Source organism: Mytilus edulis, chromosome 10, assembly GCF_963676685.1.
Source record: "Mytilus edulis chromosome 10, xbMytEdul2.2, whole genome shotgun sequence".
Taxonomy (NCBI): domain Eukaryota; kingdom Metazoa; phylum Mollusca; class Bivalvia; order Mytilida; family Mytilidae; genus Mytilus; species Mytilus edulis.
In genome coordinates, this window is record NC_092353.1 from 31,775,679 (window position 1) to 31,792,268 (window position 16,590).

Sequence of the window (16,590 nt, forward strand, 5' to 3'; positions counted from 1 at the left end):
TGGATAAATTCATACGGTATTTATATATAAGTCGTAGAGGCATACAGTCTTAAGATATGAAGTCCTTGGTCTATTTGAAGGACTTTGAGGTCAAGGTCAAAGGTCAAGGTCATGTTATAAATTTTGAATTTTGCTTGTTATCGTTATTCAAAAGAAACTGTTACAGTTAATGAAATGATATGTTTGCCAAATTACTGTTTACAATAAGGCGCAACTTCAACCTATTCAGTCGAAGTGTTTTGGTTAACCCTTATAGGAGTTTTCTCCCCTTATATATTTGAAATCATTATTTCTCCACAACCATACAAGTGATTGACCTCGGGCCTTTCGATTTGAGTTCCCTGACATATTACATTGAATTTGAGGTCAAGGTTGAAGGTCAAGGTCATATTCAAAATTTGTGGATTTTGCTTGTAATCTATATTCAAAAGAAACTGTAACAGTTAATGATATGATGACTGTGTTTGCCAAATTACTGTTTACCATAAGGGGCAACTTCTACCCATTTAAGTCGAAGTGTTTGGTCAACCCTTATAGGAGTTTTCTCCCCTTTTGTATTTGAAATCGGTATTTCTCCACAACCATACAAGTGATTGACCTGGGGTATTTTGATTTGAGATCACTGACCTATGGCCTTGAAATATAGGTCAAGGTCAAATTGACGTTTTAGATTTTGACCTTTGCATTAAATTATTGCTTGTTCATTATAAAACAATAAAGTCTCCTGCATATACCTATTAATCTTTTTTTTATATCAGTTTGAGGTACCAAATCAAATCAACAAGGAGTGACCTTTTCTAACATTTTTTTTAAAAATGCATTCTTAGTATCGAGATGGAAAGACCTTCAATTGTTCCCTGAAGAATTGGTTTTTCATTTTATCAGTCATTTTTAGAGTCTTTATAGTTACCCGTTAGGTTAAAGACTTTGAGTCTTTAGTTGGCCCGTTGACACTATTGTAATGCATTTCTTTAATTCAATAAAAACTTGTTGTGTGATACATATCATACCATCGCACCCAACTGTAGTTTTATTGAGTAGAATATTTCTTTTAATCCATATTATATTAATAAAATTAACGGTACTAATTTTCTTGCACCAGATGCGCATTTCGACAATACATGTCTCTTCAGTGATGCTCGTGGCCATAATAGCTTATATAAAAGATGAGGAGCTATAATCCAAAAGGTCCACAAAGTAAAGCCAAATCCGTGAAAGGGATATTAAAGTTCATTTTATTCTATCTTGCCGATGAAATTTAACTTTAATCTATATAACAACAAAATTATAATAATTAGACTCACCTGTTATTACGTGTCTATCAATATTTTTGCAACACCATTTACGTAATATTTTACTTAAGAACATCTGTTTTGTCGTAAAATTGAGCTGTCCATGGCCATGTTATACTAGCAGTTGTGTTTTTATTTTATAATTAGATTTTGTCATGGGTCTAAATGTAAGCCTACTTGTTTTTGTTCACATTTTGTCGATTTAATGAGTTAGGCCTTTTTAATTATCGTTTTATATATATTATGTCATTTATTTGACTTGGCACTGTCAACGTATATTTGTTCCGCCTAACAGAAGTTCCAATGGAAACTTTGTTATAAACATTGTCATAATATATTGTTACGAATTTGCAGTTTAAGAAGGTTATAATATTTCTACAGTTGTATATTTTTTGAAACCTCTTTGAATTTTCCATTTGATCTCTTTATCATTGCAAACGGCATTAAAAATCATCCCTTTATCCTTGGTTGCTATCAGACGCTTTACCTGTATAATTGTTGCTAGGGTGCTCTCTTCGAGGTCCGCGTTCGAGGTATAAATAGTGGGTAGCTATTCAGTTCAAATCGTCATTTGTACCGAAGACAGCAGACAGTTAACATTGGATAGGTTGGAAAGAAAGTAGTGAATAGCAGGCAGACGGTTTAGTTTAAGTAAAGTGAAGTGCTTGGAACCTGCGGAAAGAATATAGAAAGGGCTGAGACTGTTGGTTCGGTACAGATTGTCCAAACAGGGCTGGTGCTAAGGTTTTGCGTCTCACATCTCTCACTATTGCAGTGAGTGTTTGCTGACATACCATGCCTTAGTGCTGCCCTGTTGTTCAGACAGTTATAGACATGTTTATTTAATAAAGTTTCAAACGAAAGTTTACACCAGTTTGAATAGTTTCCATACATTCGTTTTATTCAGGTTTAGCCCCGTTTTTTACATTTAGGTTTCAGACCAGTTCCAAACATTTAGGTTTCAGACCAGTTCTAAACATTTAGGTTTCAGACCAGTTCCAAACATTTAGGTTTCAGACAATAGTTCCAAACCGTCTGACCAGTTTCATACATTTAGGTTTCAGACCAGTTCCATACATTTAGGTTTCAGACCAGTTTCAAACATTTAGGTTTCAGACCCGTTCCATACATTTAGGTTTCAAACCAGTTCTATACATTTAGGTTTCAGACTATAGTTTCAAACAGTTGGTTTAAACAGTATCGGACTGAAAGGGTTTTAAACAGATTTAATTCAACAGGTTCTGGTTAGGTTGATAGGTGTTGAAATTCGTTTTATGTAGTATAGTATTTGTTTCATATTTGTTAGTGATAGTGTAAACTTTTTATTGACTTTAGAACTTTTGAATTGCTTTTCAAATCCCAGGAAACTGGTACGAGCCCGAGGATAATAATATCTAAACGTTCCCGCCCGGTTACACGTTACAATATATTCCTGTTGGAACAAATATTCTATACCATTTTTTCCGTAAGGAACATATACTGTAATATTTATTCCTGTGGGAATAATATTCCAGAATATATTTTCCTTTTGGAACTTATGTTATGAAGGAACTTCTATTCCGTGACAGGCACAACCTTTTGAAACTTTTTTGTTTTCATTTGTTTGCTTTATTTGGCCTTTCAATATACTTCAATTCGAGCGTCATTGTTGAGTCTTTAATAGACGAAATGCGCGTCTGGTGTAATATAAATTGTAAGCCTGACATCTTTGATATTATGTATTTATGAGTAATGGTACAATACTGTGTTTGTCTCAGGATAAGGTCAAGGTCTGTTAAAAAGTTTATAACCACTGCATTGTATGCAGCTGTACTAAGTCAGGGACCTGTTGTTCAGTAGCTATAGTTTGTTGGTGTGGTTCATATGTGGTTTTCCTTTCTCGTTTGTTTATTAATTAGACCGTTGGTTGTCACGTTGGAATTTGTTACACTGTTATTGTAATGGCCCTTTTTAGCTTGCTGTTCGGTGTGAGCCACGGCTGTGGATCGAATGCCGTACTGAAACATTTTATTGTCAACTTTAACTACATTGTGTCTTATCAACACTCATACCCTATCTGAAGTATGTTAAAGTGTTTATTTTAGGGTAGCCAAAAATGAAATTACGTTTCCATCACCCTAATTCCCAACACAAACTATTTTTCTATACGCGGCTGCTATATGAGATAGGTACTTTAATAAGTTATGCAAATATGACAAGCATTTTAGATTCAAAAAATCGTGTCTATCTGTTTAATTAAAAAAAAACCAACATCTTTCAATATAGTTAATAGAGTGCATGTTACAGTGAAAATGGATAATAAGGGATTATGTAGAATACTTAAAATTTCAGTGAATATGTAGATCCCTGAAATTTTCAGTAATTATAAATAATCCCAGATTATGCAAATACTGTAACAAATCTAATTTGCAAAAAGATTATAATAAACTAAATTTTTAGTCGCAAATAAGGTGAATCCATGTATAAGCAGGTTCCCGCCTTCGTGTTGTCCTTCTTCCATTAGAAAATTGTTTTTCAGATTTCTGCCATTACATATCATTCGTTTCACACAAACAACAAAACTGACTTTAAGGCTAATTTGAAGAGAGTAACGTTGCATGGCTTAAACCTAAATCCTACAACCATTACAAATATAAATGAGTGTACTAAAGTTTTGAAAAGCTTCGTCAAGGGTTTGTGGAATAAGGGCGTGCATTGGTTCTTCGCCACTAAGGTATCCGATGAGATGCATGAAGTCTTCGGAACACCCTCTTACTGGTAAGTCTGAAGTATGCTCATTTTCAAGTTCACTCAATGTCTGGTCATTGCATAGTATAGGAAAAGAAAAATCAGACGAATCATATATTTCAGGTTGAAAATAGAGAACGTTTGGAATACCCGATGGGACTATAACCTCTTGTCGTTGTCTGCGTATTCTATGGTCGTTCCAGTTTTCCATAAACTGATTTAGTTGAGTCTGAATTAAAGGAAGAAAACAAAATCTTAAACATTCAATATGGAGATGATCTGCGGTACTAAAAAGTCCAATATGACGCATGTTAGCAAATGTATTTCTCCAAAATAACATTAAATATTCCGAAGACTTCTCCACAACCTTTCAATTCTTTGGTTTCCTGTTGATCTTCCTGTTAAAAAACTGTTTAATCCAGATATTTCATCCCCATGATCGAATCGCAATGCAATGTGTAAGTCTTTTACCAAAACGTTCTCGGTGCCAGCGTCAGCACGAATGGCTCGGGGAACTCGTCGTAATTCCTTCACAAAATCAATGTAAAACTTAGCAATGTATCTAGGGTTGTTGTTGGAGCAACCTGCTTTTAGCCACAATATTCTTCTAGAATAGCCATCAATAGCTCCGTGAATGGCAATACCATATGGTTTGATCTTGTCGTAACCGTCTATGTGTATCAGATAGTTCGGTCCACTATTGTAATAACTCCTTCTCTGAAGTCTGTGCCTTCTTCTTAAGCTTACGCCATTAGTGTCTATGAAACCCAAGCAATTTCTTACATTTTCCTGTGAAACAGTGATATTGTAATTTGAGTTGAGGAGTCTCCACATTGACTTGTATCCTACATTTGTAAAGCCATTAGCACGTAGTTCATATATTTTCTGACATACAAGTAATATTGGGGCTTGGTTTTGGCGTCGCCTTAATCGAAGTCTCCTTTTAATTCTTTCTATCGTCGACAAGCTCATTATAATACCATGATATAACATAAGAAATCCACAGATTTCTTTTGTTGTATAAAGTCGACTAAAATAATATCTAACAAGATCTTCTTTTGTGCCATCTTCACCAGGGAATGGGAATGCAATGCCATCTGGTAAGAAAATAAGTGCCTGAAAAATAACCAAACATATCAATGCTATAATCGATCTCAATTTACAAGCATCATTCTTATAATGCATGGTGTATCGTAACACCCGGATATAGGTACCCTTGGCTTGGTTCTATGTTTATTGTCTGAGAATTTTTTTTTTTACTGTAAAACACCTGAGTATAGCTACCTGGATACCAATATGATGATACATGTACAGTTATGCATTTTTTTCTTGACAATGAACAGAGAACCAGGCCAATGGCACCTTTATCCGGTGGCGATGATACACATTGTGTAAGTGATTATTCAGTGGCGGATCCAGAAGGGGGGGTCCGGGGGTTCCGCGGCACCCCTTTATTTTTGCCGATCAATGCATTTGTATCGTGACATATGTTTTGCACTCCCTCCCTATGCCCTGGGTAAGCACCCGCCTCTTTTGAAAATTCCTTAATCCACCCCTGTCATTTAAATTGTACAGAAACAAATTCATTGTTTTCCTTTATATAGATATAGGAAGATGTGGTGTGAGTGCCAATGAGACAACCCTCCATTCAAATAACAATTTAAAAAGTAAACCATTATAAGTTAAAGTACGGCCTTCAACACGGAGCCTTGGCTCACACCGAACAACAAGCTATAAAGGGCCCCAAACTTGATTACTAGACGTGTAAAACCATTCAAACGGGAAAACCAACGGTCTAATCTATATATCCCTTGTTAACTTTCGGACTAGTATGAACAACAAAAAAACAACCGGATGATCATAAACATACAAAAAATTAAGCCTTTTCCCCTTTTTGATTGATAATTGGTAATGAGAAAACTAAAATACCAAAATAGGTATTGAATGGGTCAATTAATGATAAATCTTGCCCTGATACCCCGCTGGTGGCCATCTTGAATGATGGATTCGCAAAAAGTAACAAAGCTTTGTCAGCACCTCATAAGGAACAGTCATGTCATGTTTTTCTTTTACTTTTGGTCTAACTTTAAAGATAATTTCAAAAGTTCTCTTGATTCCGAAAAAGGACTTCTACTTGAAATACGACCAATATTCTACCACTTCCGGTTGACAAAATATTTTTTTTTGTCTCATTTAAGGCAATTTTATACATTTGTACCCAGATTCCACAATTATATGAAAATTATGAATGTTATCAATGAAAATCTGTTAAAACACTACTTTCGGCTTGGTCAAGGTCACTTCCGGTTTACTCTTTTCAAGGTCAAATATTTCCAATCGTTTCATTAAAATTAAAACAGTCGATATGTTTATTTAACAGAAGGGGCAATTACTTATATAAGAAGACGTCGTAGTCAGTTTGTATATTACCGACTTTTGATTTCGGAGTATATATGAAAATTTGGACAGGTTACCTTTTCTGTGGTTGTGCATTCGGGTTCTCAAATCTCGGTCAAGTAAGAGCAGAAGTTTCAGAAGAAAAATACAATGAAACAAGAATGTGTCCAAAGTACCCTCACACGATCATTTTCTATGTTCAGTAGATCGTGAAATTGGCGTCAAAACTCGTATTTGGAATTAAAATTAGAAAGATATTATGATAGGTCACATGTGTACTAAGGATCAAGTTGAGGGGACCTCAACTTCAGCAAAGACGACCTGGACCAAAACTTTAACCTCACACGGGACAGGCGGAGTGACGGACGTACAGACGAACGAACGCACGGGCGGACGGTACGACGAACAAACGGACACACAGACCAAAAAACATAATGCCCCTCTACTATCTTATGAATGGCATACAAAAAAGAAAGTCTTCACAGGGTCAGTGGTGAAACCACATCATGTTAAAAAAATCAAAGCGATAGCTTGCGAAAGAAAAAATAAGCTTAACAAAAATATTTGGCAAAAAAATATTTAATAATTAGAAGAAAATCAAAAGGTTTTTCCACAAAAAATTTATACACACCATTAAAATACTGTAGATGAAGCTCATCTTAAATTCCAAGAAGACACTAGGAACCGCGTGGTCAAATATTATTTTTTCACTTTTGCACTAAAACAAGTCGACATTTTGAAAGTAAACATGGACTGTTTTCCAGAACAAATTGACATTTAAAAAGTTCTCTTGTGCAGTTTTTTAACACAAGTATACTTTCACGAATTCGGAAAGGCGAGAAAGAACACGACAAGTGACCACGATTAACTCGGAAAGTATACTTTTCTAAAGCAAGAAAGAAACGTTCAATTTAGCAAGTGAACAAACGGCAAAGTTTACTAGGACACAATAATATTATGTACACTTTTTGGTCTGTGGTCTTGTTCAAAAGAACTCAACAAGTCAACTTGTAGTAAGTCTACAAGTTGAATTATTAATTAAACAAGTAAACTTGTTTAAGTGTACAAGTTCAGTAACAATGCAACTTTCCCTCTTATTTTTGTCGTCAAGTTGTGTTGACAACTGATCAACTGGTGACTAATATACGTTTCCATACATATGTTTTAATTCATATATAATTCGTACATGTGATAAACCCTGAATGATCAGTGCATTCATCAAGGAATTGACCGGTTACAAACCTTAAAATTCCTAGAAATGCCAACAACAGGATTTCTACCAAAAGGATGGCTTACATTAGCTGTGCGTGGCAAAACGTTTCGGATTTGTAGGTCTTCAACTTAATACTCTATTTGTCCCTTTTTCCTTTTGTCGAGAGTTACTGATGACTCTTTTGTCTACAACACACGCGTTCGATGAACAAAACTGTAAGCCTGGTAACTTTGTTGCATGAACAATAACACCCTACTTTATTATTTTCAAAGAACTCTGTATTAACCGTCATAGAAACGCATACATTATGAAGTGTCTATGAATCGAGTTTGTGTTGCTATTTTATATGTATTTAGCGTTATAAATCGTGGAAGAAAAATATGAAAACAGATTTCAGAAACAACATAAATTTTTAATTTTTTTTAATTTTTGTAAAAAAAAAAGGATTTAATGCCTTAACGTGTTGATTAATCGGTATTATTAATTACTTCCAAGCAAGGTTTCTTTGTATAACCAACAAATGGCTTTGCAATTAATTAATAAGATATATCATTCATACATTTTTGAATATTTGCTATAGGTTTTGAGTTCAATCTTCTTTCTTAAGTAAATATAAAAAATTCGTGAGCAACGGACCATTCATTAATAATTTAACATTACATTTTTTTCTCAGTAATCAAGTACTATCTATTGTATTCAGTTAATAATACTTTTATCAATTTCAGGAAACAAGTCCCGTTATACTTATAACACAGATCAATCGCAATATTACAGCCTTACTAACAATCATAGCTGGAATTACAGTATTGGTCAACTTAGTCTTTGTCATTATCAGCTTTAAGGCTATAAAACGAAATTTCCATCATCTTACAATATTAGCTCTTTGCCTCAGCGATATGGCTTTGGCAGGTTCATCAATTATAAATACTTTGACAAATTTATTGAAGTCGTCAAATGCTGGATTTTGCCTCTTGCAGATATTTTTACTAGCGTTCGGGTTACAACTCACCTACAGCCTAGTTTTGCTTTTATGTTTACAGAGATATTTTACTGTAAAGTCGTATAACTTAGGTACAACGGAAAAATTTGAGAAAAAGAAATTTACATATATTGGTGGGACAATAATTGCTGTGATTATATTGTCATTTATAGGAACAGTTCTGACTCGCCACGAAACCCACATTTCAGAATGCAAACCGTTTATATTATATGGGGACAACTTTTTTATACTTACTATAACAATTTTTGCGCCAGTTACAATAATCATAGTATCTTTAGTCTTATTATCATGTATTACTAGTGTTCGTATATGGAAAATGTTTTTCGCTGTTAGAAGAATTGCACCATTAACAGACTGTAAAATAAGTATAAATGCCACAACTAGCTTTACTAAAAGAATATCTACAGATGTCAAACCAGATTTGTACGACACATATCAGTTTAACAGTAGCAGTGCATATGACGGAGAAGAAACACATCAACAGAACTCCAGAAGGAGTGTTCATTTAGAAGAAGTTCATCTTCAAACATCTTATTTGATCAATGAGAACGAGAAAAATACTTCTATCAAGAAAAAAGAATTTAAATGGATTGAGGGGAATGAACACAATGATTTGAGCCTGAATACAAATAATTTAGAACTCCAAAATAAAACCTTACAGACTGCTCAGATTGGAAACGTTGACGTAAATATAAACAGAGGATCAAACCGGGATGTGTTTGTGCAATTTAAAGGTAATCAGTATAATTGCAAAGAAATTAGAACCAATTATAACTCTAATAACCAGGTTGAGGATGAAGACAACTATGATGAAAGTATCAAAGCAATAACTGAATTATCTAAGGCAAAAACAAACTGTGTTACAAACCAAGCTTCAAATAGTGTAAAGACGGAGAGCATACACATGAGAGTTTCGCCATATCAATGTATACATAAAGCCACGACTAATAGCAAAATTTCAGGTGATAAAAAGTTGTCAACAAACAAATCTTGGGAAATTCGAGCATTTATTTCTAGTACAATAATTGCAGTATACACATTTGCTTTGACAGGGCCATTTATCGCATCGTATTGGATATCTCTGTTCTCTTTATCATTGATAACATTTAAAGTAAGAGTTTTACTCTTTATTCCTTTACTTATATATTCCTTGACTAATCCGTTTCTATATGCCTGGAGAATACCTGAAATTCGAAACAAATTTAAGACTGTATTTAAAAGAAGCACTTAAATGAGCAGATTATATTGCTTCTGTTAATTTCTTGTCTAAAAAAGGTAAAAATCAATTTACCAGACATATTCATAGATTTGCTATCAACAATCTCATCTTCAAATAACGACAAGAATTAAGTTTGAACTACTTCTGCACTCGCTGAAAAAAAAACCATATTTGTATTCTAGACAGCAGCTGTGCCATTACCTGTGTAAATGAAAGTATAGTTGATTATACTTAGAACGACAAGAATTAAGTTTGAACTACTTCTGCACTCGCTGAAAAAAAACATATTTGTATTCTAGACAGCAGCTGTGTCATTATCTGCGTAAATGAAAGTATAGTTGATTATTTAGAGTTAATCATAGAACTGCAGACAGTGTATTTATCCTTAAAACTTTGATTAATAAATACATTCATAAAAATAAAAGAAAACTTTATGTCTGTTTTGTAGATCTTAAAAAAGCTTTTGATTCCCTTTGGAGAATTGGAATGCTTTATAAATTAGCTAAAATGGGTGTAGGGAAACATATGTTTGAAATAATAAAACAACAGTTTATTCATACTGAAGCATCTATAAAATATAATGATAAACATTCTAGATTCTTTCCCATTGACCGAGGAGTAAAACAAGGGGACAGTATTAGTCCCACACTCTTCAATTTATTTATTAATGATATAGTTGAAAATTTTGACTGTAAAGGTTCAAAACCCTTGAGAATATTAAATTCTGATATAGGAAGTCTTTTGTTTGCCGATGACCTTATAATTTTATCCGAAAGTAAAGAAGGTCTTCAAAATAGCTTAAATAACTTATCAAATTACTGTGAAAAATGGCAGTTATGTCTAAATACTAAAAAAAACAAAAACAATGATCATTGAACAAAGAACTACAAAACTGGAACCATACATTGTAAGGTTCAATAATATAAAAAATGATAACGTTACTGAGTATATATTTCTGGGCACTCTGATAAAAAATAATGGAAATCTAAATGCAATTTTAACAGATTTAGCCAAAAAAGCTAGGAAAGCTCTGTTTTCATTAAAAACACATGCAGCCTTTTTGTAAATTTTCCTGTTAATGTATCCTGTAATCTTTTTGATTCTCTTATAAAACCAATTTTAACATATAATGCTGAAATATCAGACATGGATACATATCAATCTTATTTTAGAACAAAAGGCAGATTAAAATCCAAAAACAAAGATATAGATCATTTCCAATATTTGGATAAGACTCCCTTCGAAAAGGTTCATGTTAATTTCTGTAAATATATTTTAGGTACTAAAAAAACATCTGCTAATTTAGGTGTTAAAGCTGAACTTGGTAGACAACCAATAGAAAAATATATAAAAACACAAGCAATTCTTTATTGGGCTAGATTAAATACTGAAAACATAAACCCATTGCTAAAAGAAAGTTATACATTAAGTAAACACCTTGATTCACAAGGAGTTTATACTTGGTCCACTTTTATAAAAGATTCAACACAAGAAATGAATATTGATATACAAAAAGTAATGTCCTGCCAAATATGGAACAAGTTAACAAACTAAAGAATTGGATTAAGAATATTACAAGTAAATTTTATTCAGAACTACTGGAAAATAAAATTAATAGTTTGAATGAAAATAACAAACTTTTTTTTTACAAAAATATTAAAGTCAAACAAGACCAAGAATTTTATCTAAAATATCACAATTTTGAAACTAGACGTTTATTTACAAAAATTAGAATTAGTGACCATAATTTGCTTATTAAGAAGGGCAGATATCTAAAAATACCTCGAGACAATAGAACATGTCCAACTTGTAAAACCTTAGAAGATGAAAATCACTTTCTCCTCCACTGTCAAATTAATAATGTTTTACGAATAAAACTTTTTAATGACATGGCAATAGATAATCCTATGTTTCCAAATCTATCTGATACTGAAAAACTAGTAGTCCTACTAAATCCTTCTAATATAAACCAAGTGAAAAAAACAGGTTCCTTTATAAAACAGTCTTTAGAGCTGAGGACAGGGGACTCTTAGTTAGTTTTACTTGTATATATATAGATATGTGTGTGTTTAACTCAGTTATTTTATTGTTGTTGTTACTTTTGTTTATGTCACAAGTATAATGTTACTTATATGACAAATAAAGATTATTATACCCCACGCAACGAAGTTGCGGAGGGTATAATGTTTTTGACCCGTCCGCCCGTCAGTCCGTCCGTCCGTCAGTCCGTCCGTCCGTCAGTCCATCCGTCCGTCAGTCCGTCCGTCCGTCCGTCCGTCAGTCCTGTTTCTTGTCATCGCAACTCCTCTCAAACCACACAACAGAATTTAACGAAACCTTTTCAGATAATAAGGACATACTATGAAGTTGTGCATATCGACGGGAAATTGCGATTCAATTTTTTTTCTAGGAGTTACACCCCTTTGAACTTATTTACTTTAATGTATTACTGCAACAGTTTGTCATCGCAACTCCTCTCAAACCACACAACAGAATTTCACGAAACCTTTTCAGACAATAAGGACATACTATGTAGTTGTTCATATCGACGGGAAATTGCGATTCAATTTTTTTTTCTAGGAGTTACGCCCCTTTGAACTTATTTACTTTAATGTACTACTGCAACAGTTTGTCATCGCAACTCCTCTCAAACCACACAACAGAATTTCACAAAACCTTTTCAGATAATAAGGACATACTATGTAGTTGTGCATATCGACGGGAAATTGCGATTCAATTTTTTTTCTAGGAGTTACGCCCCTTTAAACTTATTTACTTTAATGTATTACTGCAACAGTTTGTCATCACAACTTCTCTCAAACCACACAACAGAATTTCACAAAACCTTTTCAGATAATAAGGACATACTATGTAGATGTGCATATCAACAGGAAATTGCGATTCAATTTTTTTCTAGGAGTTATGCCCCTTTGAACTTATTTGCTTCAATGTACAGTGTACTTCTGCAACAGTTTGTCATCTCAACTCCTCTGAAAACACACAATAGAATTTCATGAAATTTTGTAGATAATAAGGACATACTATGTATATTGACAGGAAATTATTATTCAATATTTTTTCTTATACAATTTTTTTTTCTTCTACTTATTTAATTTCTCCAATGACAATGTGGGGACATGGGGTATGTGAGCGTGCTCACTAAGGTTCTTTAATTATATTATACTGTTTACACAAGCCTCAGAAGACAAAAAATTACATATTACATATTACAAATGTATTAATTTGTAATCGAAAGCTGATTAATGCACCAGCATCTTCAGCTAAATTTGAAATTCCTTTGTATGCTCACATTACACAGAGATCTCAATATTATTAACTAAGACAAACAATTTTAATTTGTTTCTTTTTTATACTTGTTTACAGGGTGATTTAAATTGTTTATCAGAATATTGCCGTATTTTGGTCGTCTAAACATAATACACTTCGAAATGAAAATTAATTTGAAATACAACAAAACGATATCTTAAGGTACATCATAGGTATAAGTTACCCGAGATAGAATTTTCTTTTTCTTTACCAAAATGAAGATTTTACTATGCTGTTTTCGAAAATATAATAAAAAGGATGGGTCAACGTGCTATTTTTCAAACTATGAGTCGTTGAAAATTGCTTTAATTTGCTTAGAATGATCATGAAAAAACACATATATGTGCATAAAAATAAATCTATGAGATAGAATTTTGAAATAAATTGTGAGAAGATAGGTTTTATAACACGTTTAAAGAAAATAAAAAGAAAAAATGGTGTCACCGAACTTGTATTCTTGCTACAAGTAAAAATAAAAAATTTCCCTATCTGTAAATTTTTCACTAAAAGAGTTATCTCCCCTTAAATGGCTTAGTTGGAAATTTCTAAAACACCAATGTTTGGTATTTGTTTAAATTATTTGGATAATACAACAAATCAGCAAGTTTCTCATATAAAAAAGAACAGTCTGGCCAATAAAAGTGTACATCTGTCTTTAAATTTGCAGATTGAGACAAATAGCTAGACTGATTGTGTACTGCAATAGTACAATCCAAGATAGCGGTATAACATGAAAATACATAAAACGCAACGTACAATTTCTAAAAAAATATATAAAGACAACGACTTATTATTAAACATGAAGGCAGAGGTGGAAGTTTTGAAAATTTAGACAACTACGGAGGATTGTATGGGTATTTATTTCCATTAAATTTGTCCATCTATAATCTTTGATAGGAATCACACATCAAATAAAGTGTATAACTAAAATTTGTTTTTATCTTTTAGTTATTAGATTGGGTTTTGATATATGAATTTGTATATCCCGTTAGTATCGTTTTCTTCGCCCGAATGATTAAATAACACTCTAGATGTACATGTAAAATTGAGAATGGAAATGGGGAAATGTCCATATTAACGTTACAAAAAGGACAAATAAAGGTTTGTCCAGTAGTATACATGGCATATAACGAGTCGAGTATAACGCTGTGTATTATTTAAGTTAACCGGAGGAATATGTTTAAGTCTCTATTGTCTCGGCCATCCGTTTTTAATCACCCAAAAATACGATATCAACAATTGTACCATGTATACCCCGGATGAGTTTCGCAAACACTCATATGTAATGGAATCTTTGGAGTTCTAAAACATGTTTTTTTATTTTCGGGATGGCCTGCGGCGAAGCTTAAGATTACTCTTTAACAGATTGTATAGGATTGACTCCAGAACAAAGACATCTTCACTGTAAAAGAGGAATTAAGAGTTAAATAACACCGTAATTGCTGATTAACCACATTACCTGTGCATGTATCAAAATAGACAAAAGTCATAAAAAAATATTTTACAAGAAAATTATCAAATCAAAGATACTCGGCTGTGTGATTTATATCTTCTATTACAACGTAGTTCCGTGTTCCGTATGTAAATGCTCAGAAATATTGTTGAAAAGAAACCACAAGCCCCACCAAGACCCAGTTTGTTTTATTGGTATATCAAATTCATTGGTTTGTTTTTAAAAAATATGATGTTTTGCTATTATAAACACAGTCCTATATTTGGTGCAGTTGAAACGTGTTTTTACCTTATTTCCTTATGTTTGAATTATAATTGTCTTTAGAAACTATTGATGTACATTTTAGCCATAAACTGGTGCTTACTTATGATATGATTACCCGACTGATAACCGTTCAGCAAATTCATAGGTAGAACCAAAAAAGTAGAAGGGTTTTATACTGCTGTCTATTCTCTTAAAATAAGGTTACGATGTTTTATATTATAAATTTAGTTCATTTGCGTTAAGATTTGTAAATGAAAACGTCTTTGAACATCTTTTTACCAAATGACTATTATTCAAACATGTCTATGCTGCATATTAATCGAGGCTGTTAATATTCTTTTCCTTGGTTTATATTGACTAGCCGGTTCATACTGAATATCAGCTTGTCCAAAGAAGTGGGTGAACTTATATAACTGACTATGCGGTATGGGCTTTGATCATTGTTGAAGGCCGTACGGTGACCTATAGTTGTTAATTTCTGTGTCATTTTGGTCTCTTGTGGAGAGTTGTCTCATTGGCAATCATACCACATCGTCTTTTTTATAATTGTTCTCAAAGGAATATTTCAAACCAAACAAATTCTATTAATTTACTGTGCTTTATTTTGTATTGTAAAGCTCAAATGTTGGACACCATGATTGGTTAATTTAATCATCTTATCTTTCGAACCAATATTTCATCAAAAGCCTATTGTTAGTTCTCCTGGTCGTTTTCTATATCAAATGAGAAATGTTTATATTATCTATATTGATTTTATTTACAATGTACAACCACTTGATAGATGCCTTTGCTGTTGAATCTTTCCTTTCCGATGGTATCACCAGCATTTCTGTGTTGAAATTGCTAATCATCGTTATGATTAATTGTTTAAATTAGCTCAATGCTCTTCAACTTCGTTCCTTATTTGGCTATTTTTTTCATTTTTAATTCTAATTTTTCTTTTGGGTTTGAACGTCACTGATAAGTCTTTTGCAGACGAAACGCACGCCTGGCGTAAATACAAAATACAAATCCTGGTATCTATGATAAGTTTATTTAGCTGTTTACAAAACTTTGAATAATTTTAATACAGGATTTTCCTTCACGGGAAAAATTCTAGATACTCTGTATTTGGAAAAACCTTTCTGAATTTTGGGCCATCAATGCACTTCAACTTCGTACTTTACTTTTTTTTCTACTTTTTTAATCTGAATTTCACTGATGAGAATACAGTAGACGACACGTTCGTCTGGCGCTAACAATTGAACGCGTGCTATTTATAACGAGTTATTTATATGTTAATTCTGTTTTGTTTTAAGGTGGTACCTAACACTACAGGGAGATAACTCTGTAAAATCAGCTAAACTTTTTAATCACGTTGTATTGTTAAGGAAATATAGCTTCTCAATAATCAAAATTAGTGTTTGTCAAACTGCTATATATTCAACCAATTTTTTTTTCCGATAATGTGCATGGTTCAAGTTTTTTGAAATTTTGATATTTTTGTCAAAGGATAAAAATAAATATTTTGTCAAAATTTTATGAAAATTTAACGAGCCGAATTAATATTTGTCCAGGTGTTAGGTTCCACCTTAATTTATTATGATTGGATTTTGTTTTAATTGATTATTTTTTCCAGCACGTTTTTCTCGTGACTTATATGCACGGACAGCTACATCCCTGCCACGAACGTACAAACATTAAGGATTTCCTATTCTT

At 32.8% G+C, this 16,590-nt stretch overlaps 1 protein-coding gene across 1 annotated transcript; it reads right to left on the reverse strand.

Annotated features, from left to right (window-relative positions):
* Nucleotides 1-3,741: 3,741 nt before the first annotated feature.
* Nucleotides 3,742-7,572, reverse strand: LOC139490898 (uncharacterized). The gene is made up of 2 exons (XM_071278030.1): nt 7,048-7,572; nt 3,742-5,135 (listed from the first exon to the last, which is right to left on the reverse strand). Exons 1-2 carry the CDS (start codon nt 7,072-7,074, stop codon nt 4,359-4,361), a joined length of 804 nt encoding a protein of 267 aa, XP_071134131.1. The 5' UTR covers nt 7,075-7,572; the 3' UTR covers nt 3,742-4,358.
* Between the last annotated feature and the right edge of the window lie 9,018 nt (nt 7,573-16,590).

What these genes read in the sequence shown, in the direction of transcription:
- LOC139490898 (XM_071278030.1), bottom strand. Translation starts at nt 7,074, where the DNA reads ATGAGCTTCATCTACAGTATTTTAATG. An exon ending in TCATCTACAGTATTTTAATG is followed by an intron (nt 5,136 to 7,047) that starts GTGTGTATAAAT and finishes GTTATTTTTCAG; the next exon opens with GCACTTATTTTCTTACCAGA.